At 45.1% G+C, this 17705-nt stretch overlaps 1 protein-coding gene across 1 annotated transcript; it reads left to right on the top strand.

Moving 5' to 3' along the window:
* The first annotated feature begins 219 nt into the window (after positions 1-219).
* Rbm24 (RNA binding motif protein 24) lies at positions 220-11902 on the top strand. Its single transcript, XM_032884898.1, is given in 5 exon segments — positions 220-349; positions 351-464; positions 1561-1684; positions 3054-3108; positions 9730-11902. Coding segments are annotated over 5 exon segments (711 nt in total). The 5' UTR covers positions 220-295; the 3' UTR covers positions 10094-11902.
* The last annotated feature ends 5803 nt before the right edge of the window (positions 11903-17705 follow it).

A 17705-nucleotide genomic window follows, 5' to 3' on the forward strand; every position in this document is an offset into this window, starting at 1 on the left:
TCCACACGGGGTGAGTGCAAAAGGCTTGCACAATCCGCGGCTACGGAGCTGGTTACCCGGACGATCGGGAAGGTCTGGACAGTGACCGGCCGCGGGGACTGGAGTAGAGAGCCCGGGCGAGTGTTGGGAACAGCGGGCCACTTGGGAAGCCGCGCGCCCAGCGCCACGCCGCTCCCTCGCCCCGCACGCGCCCTCGGCCCCCGGCGGCCGCCGCGCGCTGCGGGAGACGCGGAGCCCGAGGACCAGGCGCAGCCGCAGCCGCAGCCGGAGCCCGAGCCGCGGGGCGGGCGCGAAGATGCACACCACCCAGAAGGACACGACGTACACCAAGATCTTCGTGGGAGGGCTGCCCCTACCACACCACCGACGCCAGCCTGCGCAAGTACTTCGAGGTCTTCGGAGACATCGAGGAGGCTGTGGTCATCACCGACCGGCAGACGGGCAAGTCCCGGGGCTACGGATTTGTAAGTTATGCGGAAGGAGGACTCTCGGGATGGGTGGGGAGCAACTAAGAGAGGTCCTGGAGAGGCGATAAAAGACAGGCCAGGAGGGAGCGAGTGGCCCCAGGCCTTAGGAAAGCTTAGCATGGGGTAAGGGGCTCTGTGCGACCTCGCAGGGCGCCCCCTTCACTCGGAGCTGAGCTGAAACTTTAAGTGTGATGGGGTTTGGGGAACCGAGGGACTGTGGCTGCATCGTGGGGTACCGAGGGGACCTCTTTCTATGGCCCGGAGAGCCTGGGAAGGAGAGCCAGGTCTGGGATGCAGAGTTGGGAGGGAAGAAACAGAGCCCCTCGCTGTGGCATTTCTGGGTTGGAGGCTGGTTCTTAAGTGAGCTGGTGCCTTGTTTAAAAAAAAAAAAAAAAAAAAAGAAAGAAAGAAAGAAAAGCCGTGTGTGTGTGTGTGTGTGTGTGTGTGTGTGTGTGTGTGTGTGTGTGTGTGTGTGTTGTGTGTTCACCACCACCCCCAACCCCCAGCCGGGTAAGAAGAGACGTCCGGGAGGTCTAGAGCTATCCACCCCCCCCCCTTTTCACACCACTGCCTTTTAAATTGCAAAGGTAGATTCTAAAAGGAAGAGCTGCGCCCCTGAGTGTTTGCCTAACTGAAACAGCGCCTTAAGCTTTCTGGAGATTTAAAGGGGCAAATTCATCTGCCCAAAGACCTGAGAACGCTGGGGCAGGACAATTGCTATTGTCACTGAAGAGTGTTTGCCTGTTAGGAGCTACCGGCTGGTTTGGGGCTGGACTTTGTTTAAAGCCCACAGTACCTCTGGGGCCCGGGTGGGACCGTAAAGGGTAAATCTACATGTGAATTCAGAATGGTGGCTTCCAAATCTCTTTTAGGGCCCACATTAGCACCTTTAGGACTTTGGGTGGGGGCGGAAGGGGGTCCTTCCTTTCTTCTTTCTGCTTATTGTCACTTTTTTTTAAGGCAGAGAATGAAGGGTTAATGTTCCAACCACCCCCCCACCCCCACCCCCAAATAGGAAGGGAAGCCAACTTCAATACTTTTCCTTCAGGGGTTAACTGAGGGCTCTGTGTGTCTGTCTGTCTATGTTGCTAAGGTCACCATGGCTGACCGCGCTGCTGCTGAAAGAGCCTGTAAGGATCCTAACCCCATCATCGATGGTAGGAAGGCCAATGTGAATCTGGCGTACTTGGGAGCCAAACCAAGAATCATGCAGCCAGGTGAGCAACGCCCTCCTCCCCTCCCCCCTGCCAACTCTTTACCCATTGGCCGCCAGATCCCACCACCCCCCCAGCCCAGAAACACCAGCTTCCTGCGAGCCCCACGGTTGGGTTTGGTAAAACTTGAGCCTTGCCTGGTTATTCCACCGCGGCATTAAATATGCATGAGCATAGTAAGTATGCCTCTGGGTACTTGAGATGTGTCTACTAAAATAGATCTCAGGGTCCAGAGAGCCTGCCCTCAAAAGTTAATCCGTGTGTTTCCTATATAGTGAAAGGTATTTCTGACTGCGCTCAAGCTATCCAGTTTTCACTAGCCACTTGTGGCTGAAAAGGTACACTATGTGGTTGGGCTTTGTCATCTCCAGCCAGTGCGAGCCAGGCCAGGGACGCTGTGCTCAGAGCATGAGTGGTCTGAACCCTGACCTGAGAGAAGCATGGCACATATTTTCACATAAAATCACAGAGTTCCAGCGATCAAATACACATTGGAAGACTCCGCCTTCTCATCTTACATTTCGGTGTTCTTCTTCGTCTTTAGTGACTTCTACCTGGGGATGAGAAGTAATTTGCTAAGATCTCCATGGCTGTTAGTTTACAATGGGATATGGCTTTGTCTATGAGGAAGTCTGTTGTATTATTTGGGAGTGTTCTTCACATTTACTGAAAATAATTCACTCGGGGATTGAGCAAATGACTCGATTCTCTAGGCAAGCAACTTGACTAAATCTCGTGTGCTTTACAAAGCCTTTCTGGCGGAAGTTTAGAGAGAGCTTGACATTTCTCTTCAGGAGATCGGTTGTCAGAAAGGGACTTCATGGAGAAATACCCATGAACATTCAAAACTCTGTCTTTCTAAAATATCTTCTCTAGAAAACTATAAGAATAATACGTGTACTGTTCTTAAAAGAGCGATAGGGAATTTCGTTTTTATAGAATTTTAATACTATAAAACCGTAAAATGAAAAATGTACTTTTCAAGGCATGGAAATGTTCCAAATTTCTTCTTTTCCTTTTTTTTTTTTTTTTTTTTTTTTTTTTTGTGGGTGAGTTGGAACTGTAGGAATATTTGTGAATTTAACTTCATTGTTGTTCTTGGGTCTCTCTCTAAATATTTTCAAATCTTTTTTATGTCTGTTAAGTAAACTTTGCAGAATTTTTTTTTAAGTTTTCCAATCTTAGTTTGGTCAAATGTTTATTTAGGATGAATGATGACGTTTATAAAACATATCTATTTTTCATACATAAAGAACCATTTCATAGGAGTGGTTCTTTTTAAACCACAAATTGTGATGGTAGTTCCTTTGTAGGAATAATAAGAAGTCCCTACCTGTGCACAAATGGGAATTGTGGTGTGTTTTATTGCTAGGTTTTGCCTTTGGCGTTCAACAACTTCACCCGGCCCTTATCCAGAGACCTTTTGGGTAAGTCAATTCACCAAGCCCTCCAAAGTTATAACACGGTCACCATTTGTTTCCCTGCCTCTTTGTTATAAACAGACGAGGTCGATATGTCACAGAAGTTCCGGGGTTTTGCATATTTATATATGCTCATGTATTTTTTTTTAATAATGATACTATAAGTATTTTTAGATGAGTCAAGTTTATATGACCAAATATGCAGTCTCCAAACCAGCCAAATGTTGGGCTTAGGATTAAACAAAACAAAACAAAACAAAAAAAAAAACCAAATCCAAAACTACCAGGTATGACTTGTGCACAAGACAACGTGTCCCGTCGCCATTCCTGCTGTCAGCTTGACTCAATGTGATTTATCTCTTTCTAACCTGACAGGGCTCCTATACAGTTAAGCTAACTGATCAGAAGGATGCGGTGATGCAAGGTGGACTAGTTCTGTTTGGAGTTAAACTCTGTAACCAGTAGACTCAGACACACAAGCTCAGATGGTGATTAACCATGCATGGATGTTGGTGGTGCTGTCTTTTATCTTTCACTCTAGTCCGTAGCCCTTCCGTGTGCTTTACTTTTATTTATTACAGTCATGAAGTGGTGTTGATAGCTAAACTGTGTGCTTTGACTTAATTGAACAGAGCTGTAGTGAGTGTTTTCTTTTTCTTGGGGAAGGGGCTCTTTGCCGTTTGAGTTTGGTGGTGGTGGTGAGCAGTGTTGACCTTTTGACTTTGCCATGGGGAGCAAAGGGCATTTTTCCCTCCTCTCTCCTGCTTTTAAGCTATTAGCCTGTGACTTCCATTTAACATTTTTTTTTTGTAGTGAGTGCTAAATCGTGTGATTTCTCTCCGTAAGAATACGGACTCACTGTTTGCATGTTGTAAGTCTCTGTTTTCCGGGAAGGGGCTTTTCGCAACGTTATGTCTACCGCCAGGTCTTCTGATAAAGTTTCACGAGCTCTATTCAGATTGTATTAACACTCACCAGTTTGGGCTTCCCCACCCTCTTAATTTTGTCTGGTTTCTGTTTTGAGCAGCACAGTACTAACTCCCACCTTTGGACCTAACAGGTGGACAACCTGCCCACATTCATGTTTCCTTTGGGTCCTGTTATTACCAGCCCCTTAAGTCCCCAGTGCCATTACATTAAGCATGACCCAGGAGGAAGGCCAGCATCAGTTTATCCCGGACATTAGAGTCTGTGTCCTCCATCTTCTATCTGATCAATATTGTTGTAACTCTTAATTCTTTTCTGAATATCCAAGCTCGTTAAAGAATTTTATGGCCATCCCAGCTTAATTCCTAAAGAGCTCCGTGTGTCACCTAGAAGGCTAGACTCTATCTTCACAGATACATACCTACCATAAGCGTCTCCTCATATAGGCTAACAAAAAAAAAAAAAAAAAAAAGCAAGCCCTATTCCTACAGACATTTTCTTATTACCTTCTTGTTATTTTGATCTATCAGTAACTCATTTCTTAGAGACATCTGCAGCTTTTGAAAAAGCTACAGTTAAGTACACCTATGTATCAGAGCCCCTTCCAAGCCAACTTGGACAAGGACAAGCAATGAGTTGATTGAGTCACATTCCCTCCATCTCTCCTTTCTCTTCTTCCCTCTTCCCCTCCCTCTCCTTTCCCTCCACCGTTACTTCACCAGTGTGGACTATCAGCCAACTTGAGACTATGGAAGAAAACGTACATCTGATGGTGTAATTGTGGGCTTAGTCCTGACCTCCCGGGCATCAGTGATGAGTGTAAAACCACATCAATTAACCACTGTTCTTATGTGCCCGTTACTTTGTAAAAAGAATCTGTATATTCATTTGAAGGGGAGCAAAAAGGTGGCAGGGCAGCCAAGAATCACTCATTGAGAAGTCACTTGGCATCGGTTCCAGTTTAAGAGGAATTCAGAATCCCCCCAAAAAAACATAGATTGGGAGAATGGGACAAGCCTATGAGGAGGAGAGTAGATTTGAAGTAGATGAGGGCACTGGGTCTATCTGAAAGGTGTGTGCTGGGATGAACAAGCAGAGAGGTTCAGTGTGCAGACAAACTACAGTGCACTCATGCTAGCCGGATATATCTGGCCTGGCTGTGGCAGTCCCTCTGGATCCTTGATAGCAAGAAAGTAACACAAAGAAGAGAGAACCGCCAGGCAATGTGTATTGCACGGGAATTTTAAACCAAGTGTGTTTGGATAATAACCTTTTGTTCCTCTCTTCTGATATTAACTGTCTTCATGATGAATGGTGATTGTTACTGCGTGCATAAATTGTTTGAACTTGAGACTCAAATTGAACTTGAGATTCGAAACAGATAGCATTCCAGGTAGACCAAGTAAGGTTTCTCTTTTCTTTCTTGAGTGGTTCTTAGCACTGCCCTGATTCCAAGTCTGTAACCAACAAATCACACCTGGTCACCCTAAACTCTCTCTGACTGCCATATGTTCTTATTTTAGACTTGCCTGGAAGCAAGCTTGAGAGTTTTTAACACTGTCCTTGTTTGAAAGGCTAGTGAGGGGACTCTTCGTTTTCCGCAGTCCTTAAATGGCCCCTGGGTTACCTAAGGTCTTTAGAGACAAACACATTAGTTGAAAGGACTTCTGAGTTAGCAGAGGGCAGATATGGATGTACTTGTGGGCCTCTCTGTTTGAAAGAAGTATTTTCTCGTCACAGCTCTGGAAAGGAGATACTGCAGCTTTGTCCAGTACAGATTCAGGGTTGGTTTACACGAAGTTAACCATACACTTAAGCCTTGACTGAGCCCTCATTTCAGTATCTAGCTGTCTGCCATAGGTGAGCTGGTGTACTACTCGCGCAGACCTGGTAAGAGCACGCTACGTGAATTCTGCCATTTAATTCTTACGATGAGCATTTGAAAGAGACGCTGTTAAGGCCCTTTCTTGAAAATAAACAAGACAAGTGCAGACAGGTTAGTGAGCCTCCCGCTGATCCCAAAACCTCCGGGTGTGTTAGAATGTGAGTCCAAGTTCAGAGTCACAGTCTGCCTCACCTTGGAAGCTGTGTCCATTCCTGGATGTTAAGCGAAGGCCAGAAAAGGCATAATGTCACCGTCCCATCACCTACCAATAAAATAATCAGTGCTGGGAAGGGCATCAGACAAAAGGAGAGAGACAGCAGATGAGCGGGTCTCAAGGAAGCCTCCATGAAGAAGATGAGTTAGATCTTGGAAGGAGGGTGAAAACGGGGAACTGTGTTATTAAAGCATCTACCGTACTGTCCACTGGAGATTCCTCCCATGGAGAACTTTCCAGCAACTCTGGGCTGGAAAACTCCAATCTCATTCACATAGGAACACCATGAGATAAAGAGTAGAGTTCCAAAAGTTCAAGCACACCAAGGGCTAGATCTAGGGTAGATGGATAGGGGAGGTAGAGACTGGGGGAGGGTTAATATCTTGAGTGACGCAGAGATGGCATGTGCTAAAGTGAGATCTGGTGATGGGTGGCACGTCCAGGAAATAGTAAGATGGCTTGCTGACCGGGGTCTAAAAACAGTTTAAATATCTACATATTTACATGTATATTTATTTACATATCTATATATATATGGTATTTTGGAGATAGTAGCAACAAAAGGCCCAAAAATGGTTTGTGTGGTATTAGGGATCACTCTTACGGGCAACTGGATGAAGTACAGAGTTAGTCAAGAGTCTGGGAAATAGACTGGAAGGGCTAATTTATTATGTTATTGCTTTGAAAGTCATAGAGCCTAGCCTGGCCTGGTGGCACACGATGGGAAACCAGAACTCTGGAGGCTGAGGCAGGATGACCATAAATTTGAAGTTAGCTTGGGCTACCTAAAGAGACCTTGTCAAAGGAAAGGGAGGAAGGGGAGGAGGGAGGGAGGGGGGAAGGAAGGAAGAAAGGAAGGAAGGAAGGAAGGAAGGAAGGAAGGAAGGAAGGAAGGAAATCAAGAGAGATGTTAGGGAGACCTTAAGGAATGGAAGTAGGAGGAAAATGTAGTCAGTTTTCTTTACTCACCTGGGGTGTTCACTTGGTTCTTGAGCTTTGTAGCTGCTTGGTGTAAATTCTGTAGTGAACTAAAGGGCCGGAGGTTGGTCGAATTCTAGTAGGAGGGGCATTCCAAGACTGCCTTACTCAGTTTATTAGACGACTGAAAGAACTCCCAAGACACCACTCTGCTCTGCTGCCTTCTCCCTGAACTGAGACATGGGAGTCTCTCCAGGGTCCTCTGGGACATGACTCTCTAGGGTCCCGTGGGCTCCCTTTCTCTATGATCTTTTAAAGGCCCCAGGTCTTCCTTTGCCTTTCAGACATCTTCCTCACCCTTGCCAGCCTTCGAGTAGGAGTCTGATCTTCCAGAAAAACAAATTACGTTCTCATCGAGTGGCTTTGCCCAACCAGAAGTAGTCATTCATATAAATACAGGGACAGTAACTCTTGAAGCAGTACTTCTCTGCTTTAAAACATCCCTACATCTCTCTCTTTATCTTGACCTTTTTGTTTTGGGGGGGTGGGGGGTGAGGTGGCTCCTTTGAGCTACTCCATTATTTGAAAATGCAAACCTATCAACCAACAGGCTGTCCTCAGAACATTGGAGGCACAGAGGGTTAATGTCTCTGTATCAGTGAGGTTCAGACTGGCTGCCTTTGGAACTGATAGATGTTTCACTTTGGCCTTATAAAGACATTTTATCCGCTGGAAACCCTTGTCGCATGACAGGATCAAAAATAGCCCAGCTGCAGCCTCTGCTGTCCGTCACCACATGTAAACTGGCAGGAGAGGAGGCTCTCTTAGCTGCGTCTGCACATTGTGGACCCATCGGCTCTAGGGACAGTGCTTTCCACAGCCACACCTGTCACCAAGGGTGAGCCAGTCACCTGATGTGCCACAGAGCTCTGAATGTGTGCATGACCACGCACGGCGCCTGGTTTCTGACATACAGTTAAGAACATCTCTTAAGTGTCCTCAGAAACACTTGGTGACAGGGTTTCTGCTGGCACTGGGAAAGAGCTACAATTCTAGTAAAATCAAATGTATTTTTATCTCAGGGAAGACAGAGTTCACCACCCTCTCCGATAAAGTCATCTTTTCCATAGATGTTCTTAACGAGTGATTCCATAGAATTCTAGAGACCAAAAAGGGAAAAAAGAAAGAAATCGATCTTGTGTTTTTGAAGAGCCTGAACGTGATGTTTTGTGTTCTTTAAAATTTGAAGATGGTTATCTGTGCTTGTGCTGCTAATAAGTTGGTCTTGTTGACAGCGAGATAGCATGCCTGTGTTCTATTTTTAGAAAAGATAGGGGGTTGAGAGGGAAATCCGTTTAAAGAAAGACGAAAATAAGTCAGATATCCGAGGTAGGGCTTTGAAAATGGGCGGTAAGGGGCTGCAAGAGGGGCAGCTGTGGTTGCCCCTCTTCGTTCGTAAACGAACCTCTTGTGATTTTTTTTTTTTAACCAACTTTTAAGAAAGGCCTCGGGTCTGGCCTGTATGTGAGCTGTCAGTGCAGCACTTCAAATGATACTTGATTTTGTTACATGTTCTTGGTTCTTCTCAGGGTGACCCATAACCATACAACACAACTGTACAAACCATTAACCGTCTGGGCAGATCGAAAACAGATAGGTTAATAAATCGATTTCTTCTGACACAGGCTAATGTGAGAGTTAGTGAGCGTACAGAGCACCGTCTTTTGAGTCTCTGTTAAGTTCCTAGACATTCGGTTGTGTTTTTCCTGTCCGTAGCTTTTACACCGAGCTCATCAACCCCCAACTCCTTTCTGTCTGCCTTGAGTAGAGACAAGCTGGCTGCCCGATAGTCAAACAGGTTTGATTGACTGCTCTGTCCTGATTTTGGGGGGGGAAAAATCAAAGAGATTGGAAGTGTGCTGCACACCTCTTTGAGAGCCTCTGCCGGGACTGTTAATAGCATTTTGGTAGCTTCCCACAACAGCCTTTTGTGAAGCGAGTGAGCTGCACTACTGTCGTGTGAGGAGTGTGTCTGCTGTGCTTACCACACTTGTGAATCTTGAAACTCCTGGTTTGAGGTTTTTTTGGGGTTTTTTTGTTGTTTTTGTTTTTTAATTTAATTTAATTTTGTCGCCTGCTTCTTTCATAATTATGATTTTTTTTTAATCAGGGTGACTGAGGTTGCAGAGAAATTAATGTGTGCCGAGTCTGCCTAGCGATTTCAAATAGGGTTGCCATGATAGAGAATACTAGAGTCCACTCTCCCTTTAACGGCCAGGCCACCGCCCCCACAGTGCCGTGTGGTCTCCGACAACCTTCCAAGTCCGGTGTTCACGGTGTGGAGTTGTCTATTCGCTAGACATCACCTTTCTTAGATGAACTTTACCAAGCCTGTCTAACAAGCACAGCCCTGGCTAATGGCGATTCATTTTCCAAACGTGGCGTGCATGCTTGTGCATGATTTCGAAGTCACAGTGAAAAATTCTTACCGGGGAGAATGTCATTCCATTGCCCGTTGATGAATTCCTCTCAAGGGAGCGATCCACCGGACCACCGAAGAGTACATATTATGGCAACCCTATGTTGATAGCAACCACTAAATTTAAGTTTGTCTCCATCTCTCGAGCAAAAGAGTTCCACAGGAGAGGACCGTCGCCTGACTTTGTTTCCCATTTCTTAACAGGATCCCCGCCCACTACGTCTACCCGCAGGCTTTTGTGCAGCCTGGAGTGGTCATTCCCCACGTCCAGCCCACGGCAGCTGCGGCTTCCACCACGCCGTACATAGATTACACTGGAGCCGCCTACGCACAGTACTCGGCGGCGGCGGCTGCAGCCGCGGCGGCTGCTGCCTATGACCAGTACCCATATGCAGCATCTCCAGCTGCCACGGGCTATGTGACCACTGGGGGCTACAGCTATGCCGTCCAGCAGCCCATCACCGCTGCTGCGCCCGGAACGGCTGCTGCTGCGGCTGCGGCCGCTGCAGCCGCAGCAGCCTTCGGCCAGTATCAGCCTCAACAGCTGCAGACAGACCGAATGCAGTAGACCAGCCGTCTGATCCAAGTCAAAGGGGTTTCTCTTTCCCTCCCAGTTTCCCAGTTTTTAGTAGCTGATGAGAGAGTTAACGTTCACCTGATGGCTTTGAAGGGACAAGGCAAAGGTAGTGTGAGGTAGAGGTGTTCCTTTTCTCGGTACTGCTGCAGATGGAAAGGGGAGGAACCGGAGGGCGAGAAACAGTTTTTGAAGTCAATCCCAAAGAGCCTGAGTTACACAGAATAGCCACTAGGACACGATGGCAGGGGTACCCATGGGACTTCACTTTTGTATGGGGATTTTTATTTTTTTGCTCTTTTTTATAGTATCAGGGAAGCAAACTGCCTTTTCCAAGTTAGAAAACGCTACGTGAATCTAGCTGAACCAGGGAATACGGAGTGCGCAATATGTAGCTTGAATTACGTGTAAAAGTAGATTTTTTGAAGAAAGAAACACCACAGCGGAAAGCACTGGTTGTCCTTCCTTTGCAGTGGTGACTGCGGCCTGCAGAACTCTGTCGAGATGGGAGGTAGTGTTTGCGCTACCTCAAAAATGGGCATCGAACAATCAGTTTAGGGGCGTGATGGCGGGTATGGTGGCGGACAGGTACCAAAGCTATTTTCTCATCTGTCCCTGTGGACGAGTGGGGTTGTGGAGCCATTGATACTGCACCAGCCGCTCAGACAATCGATAGCACACACCGTTCGCAGGAAGAGTCCATCACTTGTACTCGTGGGAGGAGCTTGTGACATTATAATTCCCCTCCCCGTCCCCTGTCACTCGGGGATGATCTCATCTGCCAGTCGGGCTATCACCACACCACTTGTCTTTCTATTTATTATCTAGACTAGAGGATTATGGGTAAAGGCAGGCGGAGTTTGCAGATGCTCACCCCTTCGGGACTGTCTGAAGGACCTTTGTTTTCTTCCCGCCCCGCCCCCTTCCCCCTTTTAAAATAATTTTACACTTTTTCGTATCTATTTCAGAGTCCTATTTAAAACTATTTATTAGTGACTTACAGTACCTAAGACAGCAAGGTTCTTGACATTACAGTTCTTCGACGGTTGATGGTCTTGTACTTTATAATGTGCCTTAATAATAATCCTATTTAAGATATTTATTTTTTAAGTTTTACTATGCTGCACTCTAAAGGAAGGAACTTTAGAAGTGACACTGTAAAATTATGTATTCATCTCATGGCATAAGTTATTCAGTAGGTCTAGATGTAGCATATTAAATATTAACCTATTCAACTAAAGATGTTGGCTTTGGATTTATTTAAAATCTTATGTGCACTGTTCAGGTGGGTACTCTTACCTGAACGCATTTGAGTTTAGTTTAGTCTTGAGTTGTTTTTTTGTTTTGTTTTTCTTTTTCTTTTCTTTTTTTCTTTTTTTTCTTTTTTTAACAAGCTACGTCGCCGGTTCTGTGCTTCCTCGAATGTTTTCCCCCTGCAGATCTCATCTGCCGGGAACAGACGTTCCCACTTTCCTTGTGTAGTGTATGTAGTTTTAAGAGACGGCTTTATATTTTTTCCTTCTGAAAGTGTGATACTTGCAATTTTTACTCTTAAACTAAATTGAATACTATTTTACACTGTATTGGACTTTTATACTTGAAGAACTTCATACAAGGGACAACAGGTTAGCATTTTTATGGACTCTCCATTGTCACTGGATTTAAGTATTCCCATACCAGACAGTGGTATGCAATGGAGACGCGGCTCTCCTGTGCAAACTATTTATTTGTTGTGTATCTCGCTTTATAATGTTTCGGATCTTCTCATCTATTCACTTGTATTAAATATAATTTTTAAAAACTGCTGTTGCATTGGTTATTTCTAATTGGTTCTGTCTTAAATTGGTTTTCTCCTTTTGAGGGGGGCTGACTGAACTCACCGTGTAGCTAAGGATACCCTTGAATGTTGATCCTCACACCCGCTGAGTGCTGGCAGTACCGGCGTGCAGCACCCCAAGCCTAGGGCTTCCCAAACATGGGGTGAGCACCGTACCGTCTGAGCTACATTCCCAGTCCCCAACCCTTTTTCTTTTGAACTACTATGATTAACCATTCCTCAATGGAAAACTTTTTCTGTGGACATAAAAATCTCTCAGAGGATGTACTTTGACCTTTAGAGTAAATCTCACAAAAGACCTGCCTTATGTGTAAGCAAACAGACCATCACTCTAAACTGAATCCTGAAGAGTTGGTTGTAAGCAACCATAGCCTAGGTCAAGACAGTGCTGCTGGGATGGGGGAGGGGGGGAACACGTCTGGAGCTAGCCTCAGTATTTCCTAGAAATGCCAATAGAGCCAAACACTCTTGATTATTTCTTTGTGATGCTAAAGTTGAACCTGGGACGCCACTTTGCCTAGGCAAGGGCTCTACCACTGAACAACACTCCCATCCTCCTTTTTGACCTCTGATAGGATCTCTTGTATACCAGGGCTGACCTCAAAATTAACAAAATGATGGCTTCTGATCGCCTGTCTTTGACTCCTGGGTGTTGGGATGACAGGTGTGCACTACCACAGTTGATATATGTGGTTCTAGGGGCTGAATCCAACAGAGGTCCATTCCTAGGCCTAACTTTTAATTTCCCAGACAAGACCTCACTAAAAAGCCCTGGCTAGCCTTGAACTCACCCTCTGGAATAGTTTTAACTTGAGATCTCCCCACCTTAGCCTCTCTAGAGGTCTATACCACCAGGTCCCAAATTACATTGAGTAACCCCCTTTTGTCGGTGACATTTTCAGGCTTCTCATATAGTCTATTGGAACAGAAATGCCAGCCTGTAATAGTCAAGTGTCCTGTAGTAGTCCCTCAATACAAAGCCAAAGACAGTAAGGGAGTAAATTCATAGGGACAATGCTTCAACGCACTGTAGTGATGACTGCCCAAACAGAAAGTTCCTATGTCTTATTTTTCAACAACAATGCAGTAATATCTAATAAGGTATCCATTAGAAAACAATACATATCAAAATGTCGAGGGGGTGACTGTCTACTGATGATCTTAAAGAGTATATGTGGTTTTCCTCTTACTATGGATAGTTTGAACTCCATCAGTTTCTAGTAGAAGGGACAACAAGGTATATCAACGGTACACCACCCTTTATAGCCATCCTTCAGTTTAAAGCCGTCAGCAAGGTTCAAACTCCAACTGAAAATGGAGACAGCAGTGTCTCCCCCATGGGAGGCGGAAACGAACCCCGAGGTATTGTCAACAACCAGTAGAACTGTTCCTGAGCCACTAGTGAACACTTTAATTTTTCAGACTTATGAGAGGTCACTTTGGTCCTCAACAAGTCATCTACTTCTGAACTTGAAGTAATATTTGATTTATGATTAAAAATGGGTCAGACAGTTCCAGGGAAAGCTTATTAAAAGTAGCCAGACTCAGGAAAGCCAAAAATCCACCTGTTTTAGGTAGGCTGCATATTTCCTTAGAATGTCCCCTGTTGTGTAATAATGAGGGGGGTGGTGATACTTATGCATAGATGCATAGATTTCTAAAAAGAATGAAAAATTAAACTCTAATCAAAGGAAAGAGATACCATGATGTAATGTCTGCATTCACCTGGAAGGCCACTGGTGTTCGAGAGGACAGTGAGTCAGATCCACGATGTGGAGTGAGTCCTGGTGTAGCTGCCTACCAGTGGGTCGATACACTGGTGACACGAGTCGGTGACACCCACCATAGTCATCCTGCTTCTCGTGATGTGAGAACATTAGATGACGAAGGCTTGTCTATTCTGCAACTCATGTTGAGATTTAATTCTCACTGTGAGATGTTAAGAGGTGAGTCCGGGTGTGATCCTCAAGAGAATGAGGTTCTGTGTTCACTAACAGAATTATCCACGCACGGATGTGTGGATGGTTAATGACTTATCGCAATGTGGTCTGCTCTAAAATCCGTTTTGCTTAAGTCTTTTGCAGACTCTCTTTCTCTGACCTGATGCTCTGCAGTGCCTCAAGGCTGCTAGCAAGGAAGCCATCACAATATGGACTGCCTTCATGTCAGACCAGAACCATGAGGCCAAACAAACCTCATTTCTTTATAACATACCAAGTCTGGAGTATTGTGGTATTGGCAAGGGGAAAGATGGCAGGCTAACTGATAAGAAAGCATTTTGGAAACTTCGAAGTATTGGGCAAGGGGAAATTGGATGGAGACAGTATAGTTTGAGGGTCTTTCATTGCTGTCACTATCTTGTGCTTTCTGTTGTGGTTTTGAGACAGGGCTTCATGTAGCTCAACCTAGTCATGAACTCACCTAGCCAACGATGATCACTAACTGCCGGTCCCCCTGTCTCCACCTCCTGAATGTTGCGTTGCAGGTGTGCACCACCATATCTGTTTCTTTGTGATACTGGAAATGCTAGTCGGGGCTTTGTGCCTGTTAGGCAAGCACTCCTCGGCCCACTGAGCCTCATCTCTGGCCCTAACGAGGCGATATGACAATATTAATTTGGTAACTGGCTTCATATGTCTTACTACACAAACCCTTCTGAGGAAGACAAAATTGCGTTCCATGGTGTTATGTTCATTTAGTCCCCAATCTAACAATAACCAAAAAATCCAATAAGCAAATTGTACAGTAACAACATTACAAAGGTAACAGAGAGGGAGGGGGAGGGGGAGGGGAGGGGAAGGGGACAGGGGAGAGGGAGGGGATGGGGATAGGGAAGGGAGGAGGATGGGAATGGGGAAGGGAGGGGAGAGGGGGGGGAGAGGGGAAGAGGGAGAGGGGAGAGGGAAGAGAGAGAGGAGAGAGAGAGAGAGAGAGAACACATTTACCAGACAGGGGAAGGAGGAGTAGATGCAAAGATTACAGAATACATTTCTCTCACAGAGGCTCTATATTTAGTCCTCGCTCCTGTCAAATGTTGTTCTTCTTAATTCCTTTGGAGTCTTAAAAAAAAAAAAAAAACGCTCATTAAGATGACAACCCAAAGCTTGGAAGGGGCAGAGGTGAAGAGGAACAAAAAAATAAATAAATAAATGGGCTTTCATGCTCGCTTTTGTCCTCGCTTCTCCTTCAAGAGTTCCAGGCTGTTTCCATGGAGATTCTAACTTTGTTTCTGCTTGAACACTTTGTATAAAAGGGATTCATTTTGGGTGTTGGTTCTGAGTGGGGTTTTTAGTTCAATAGTGATTTTTGTGCAATCACTTGCACGACAAGCTCTTTTTAAAGGCCTGCTATTTTTAATTGGCATAATAATTGTACATATTTATGGGATAAACAGGACGTTTTGTCACATGAGTCTATAGTGTTATAATCGGATCAAGGTAATGAACATATCTATAATCTCAAAATAATCACCATTTGCCGAGGTGAAAATATTTGAAGTTCTCTCGGGCTATTTTGGATGTCCATCACCGAATAGCTTAGGCTACCTTGAAATATACAGTTATTAACTTTGACCACCCCACTGTGGAATAGGACACTAGAATTCATTCTCCCTGTGCAAATATAACTTTGTATCTATTGTCCAACCTCTCCCTAGCCTAACCACCAGCCACTCAGCAGAACCTTCCAGAGCCACTCTTCTCCCCTCTGTTAATATAACATCAATCTAAATCCCCCCATGTGCATGACACCATGTTTTATTTGCCCCGTTCTGCCTGGCTTACTTCACTTAGCATCCTCCTGGTTGTTGTGAATGACAGGGTTTCACACACTTGTAAGACTGACAGTATCCACATAAACGCTTATAGGCACTACGTTCATATATATGTCTGTATATCATGACTGAACTTGACTCGAAGTGATTCCGCATCTGTTTTCGCACAGCGCTGTTATCGGAAATGCTGACGTCTCTACGGTACGACTGGCATCCAGTTTCCTTTGGCAAATGAAGTAATGGTTTGACTGGGTCATTCAGTAGTTCTCACTCCATCCTGCGTACCATCGTGACCAGGGTAATTCACATCCCCACAACTACAGTACATAAGAGTTCTCCTTTTTTCTCTACCCAATATTTTATTTACTTATTCATTCGGTGCTGGGGATTGAACTTAGGGTCTTCATGATGGGCAAGCACTCTATCATTCAAATATATTCCTAGTTTCCTCGTCCTCTTCCTCCCCCCACCCCCTCTCTCATGGTGACAGTGTCCTTAACTGAGATGACTTGTCCCTGTGACTCTGATTTGCATTTTCCTGATTCTTGTGGATACTGAGCTTTTCCCACAGATCTATTGAAATTTTCAAGTTTAGTAAGTATAATAATCAGTTATTAATATTATCAGTATGCATCTGTGCATGTGTATGTGCATGTATGTGTGAGTGTGTGTGTATGTCTGTGTCTCTGTGTGTGTGTGTGTGTGTGTGCACACGTGTGTGCGTGTGTGAGTGTGCGTGCGTGTGTGCGTGTGTGTGTGTGGGCTCCTGGGCCATGGTTTATATATGAAGATCAGAAGGCAGCTCTGTGAAATCAGCTCTTTCCTTCCACCCTCTATGGGATTCAGGGATTGAATGCATGGCAAACTCCTGTGTGCCATCTCACCAGGCCCCAAATGTCAGGGTTTCTTCAAAGTCTCAGTTGTAAATCATAAGAAGAAAGAAACGAGACCATGCCTATATAGACTTGGCTGTTTTAATTAAGAAAAATGATAGGGTTTGATATAAGTTCACTCTGTCTGTCCTCTTGCACAGACTTTGGCCCCTCTTACCCAACAGCATCCTCAAAGAGGACATCTATCGAACTCTCACCTCTCCTGTCACTTGCCTCCTAGAAGACAAAAGGCAGAAGAGACACAGGATGCTGCTTGGAGAATCTTGGGATATATATATATATATATATATATATATATATATATATATATATATATATATATTTTATGAGTGTGAATGTTTGCCCACGTGATGTATACACACAACATACATGCCTGATGCCCAAGGAAGTCAGAAGAGGTTGTCAGGTCCCCCTGGCACTAGAATTACTAATGATAGTGATACACTGTGTAGGCCCTGGGAATTGGACCTAGGTCTCTGCACAGGGTAAGCAGAACTCGGAGGTGCTGAGCCGTCACTCCACCCTAAGTTATTTGCAATTAGAGGAGAAGATGCAAAGAAAAGGAAGGAGACTGGCGGTGCAGCTCAGTGGGTAGAGAGCTTCCCTACCTAGTAGATAGGGGGTCCTGGGTTTAATCCCTAGCACAGAGTAAGCCAGAAATGACAAGTGTGCCAACGTGGAGGGGGTAGGGTCTGAAATGCAGGTCATCCTTGATGACAGAGCAAGTTCTAGGCCAGTCTGGGATACGAGAGACCCAGTCTTTAACGATAAAGTAAAATGATGAAAACAGAGGTAACTGCGATCAGATGCATCTGCTAAAACTAGGCGAAGGGGGCTGAAGCGAAGTGTGTGGTGTAGGTTGAACTGAGGGGTCCACTGAGGTGCTGAGTAAGGAACAGAGAGGGTCATTCCCCAAGGGGCCAAGGTCCTTGATCTAAAGGCAGCTCATGGCATCGCTAGGGCATAGCAACTAGATGCATGGCTTCTTTCTGGGGTTTAATTAAGAAAGAAAGTGGCTATTTTAAATTTGTTGTTTTTTTTTTTAACTTGTTAGCGTGTAGCGTGTGGAAACAAATGTATACACGGCTGTGTGCATGCCTGTGT

This window comes from Rattus rattus, chromosome 14, assembly GCF_011064425.1.
Source record: "Rattus rattus isolate New Zealand chromosome 14, Rrattus_CSIRO_v1, whole genome shotgun sequence".
Lineage (NCBI taxonomy): Eukaryota > Metazoa > Chordata > Mammalia > Rodentia > Muridae > Rattus > Rattus rattus.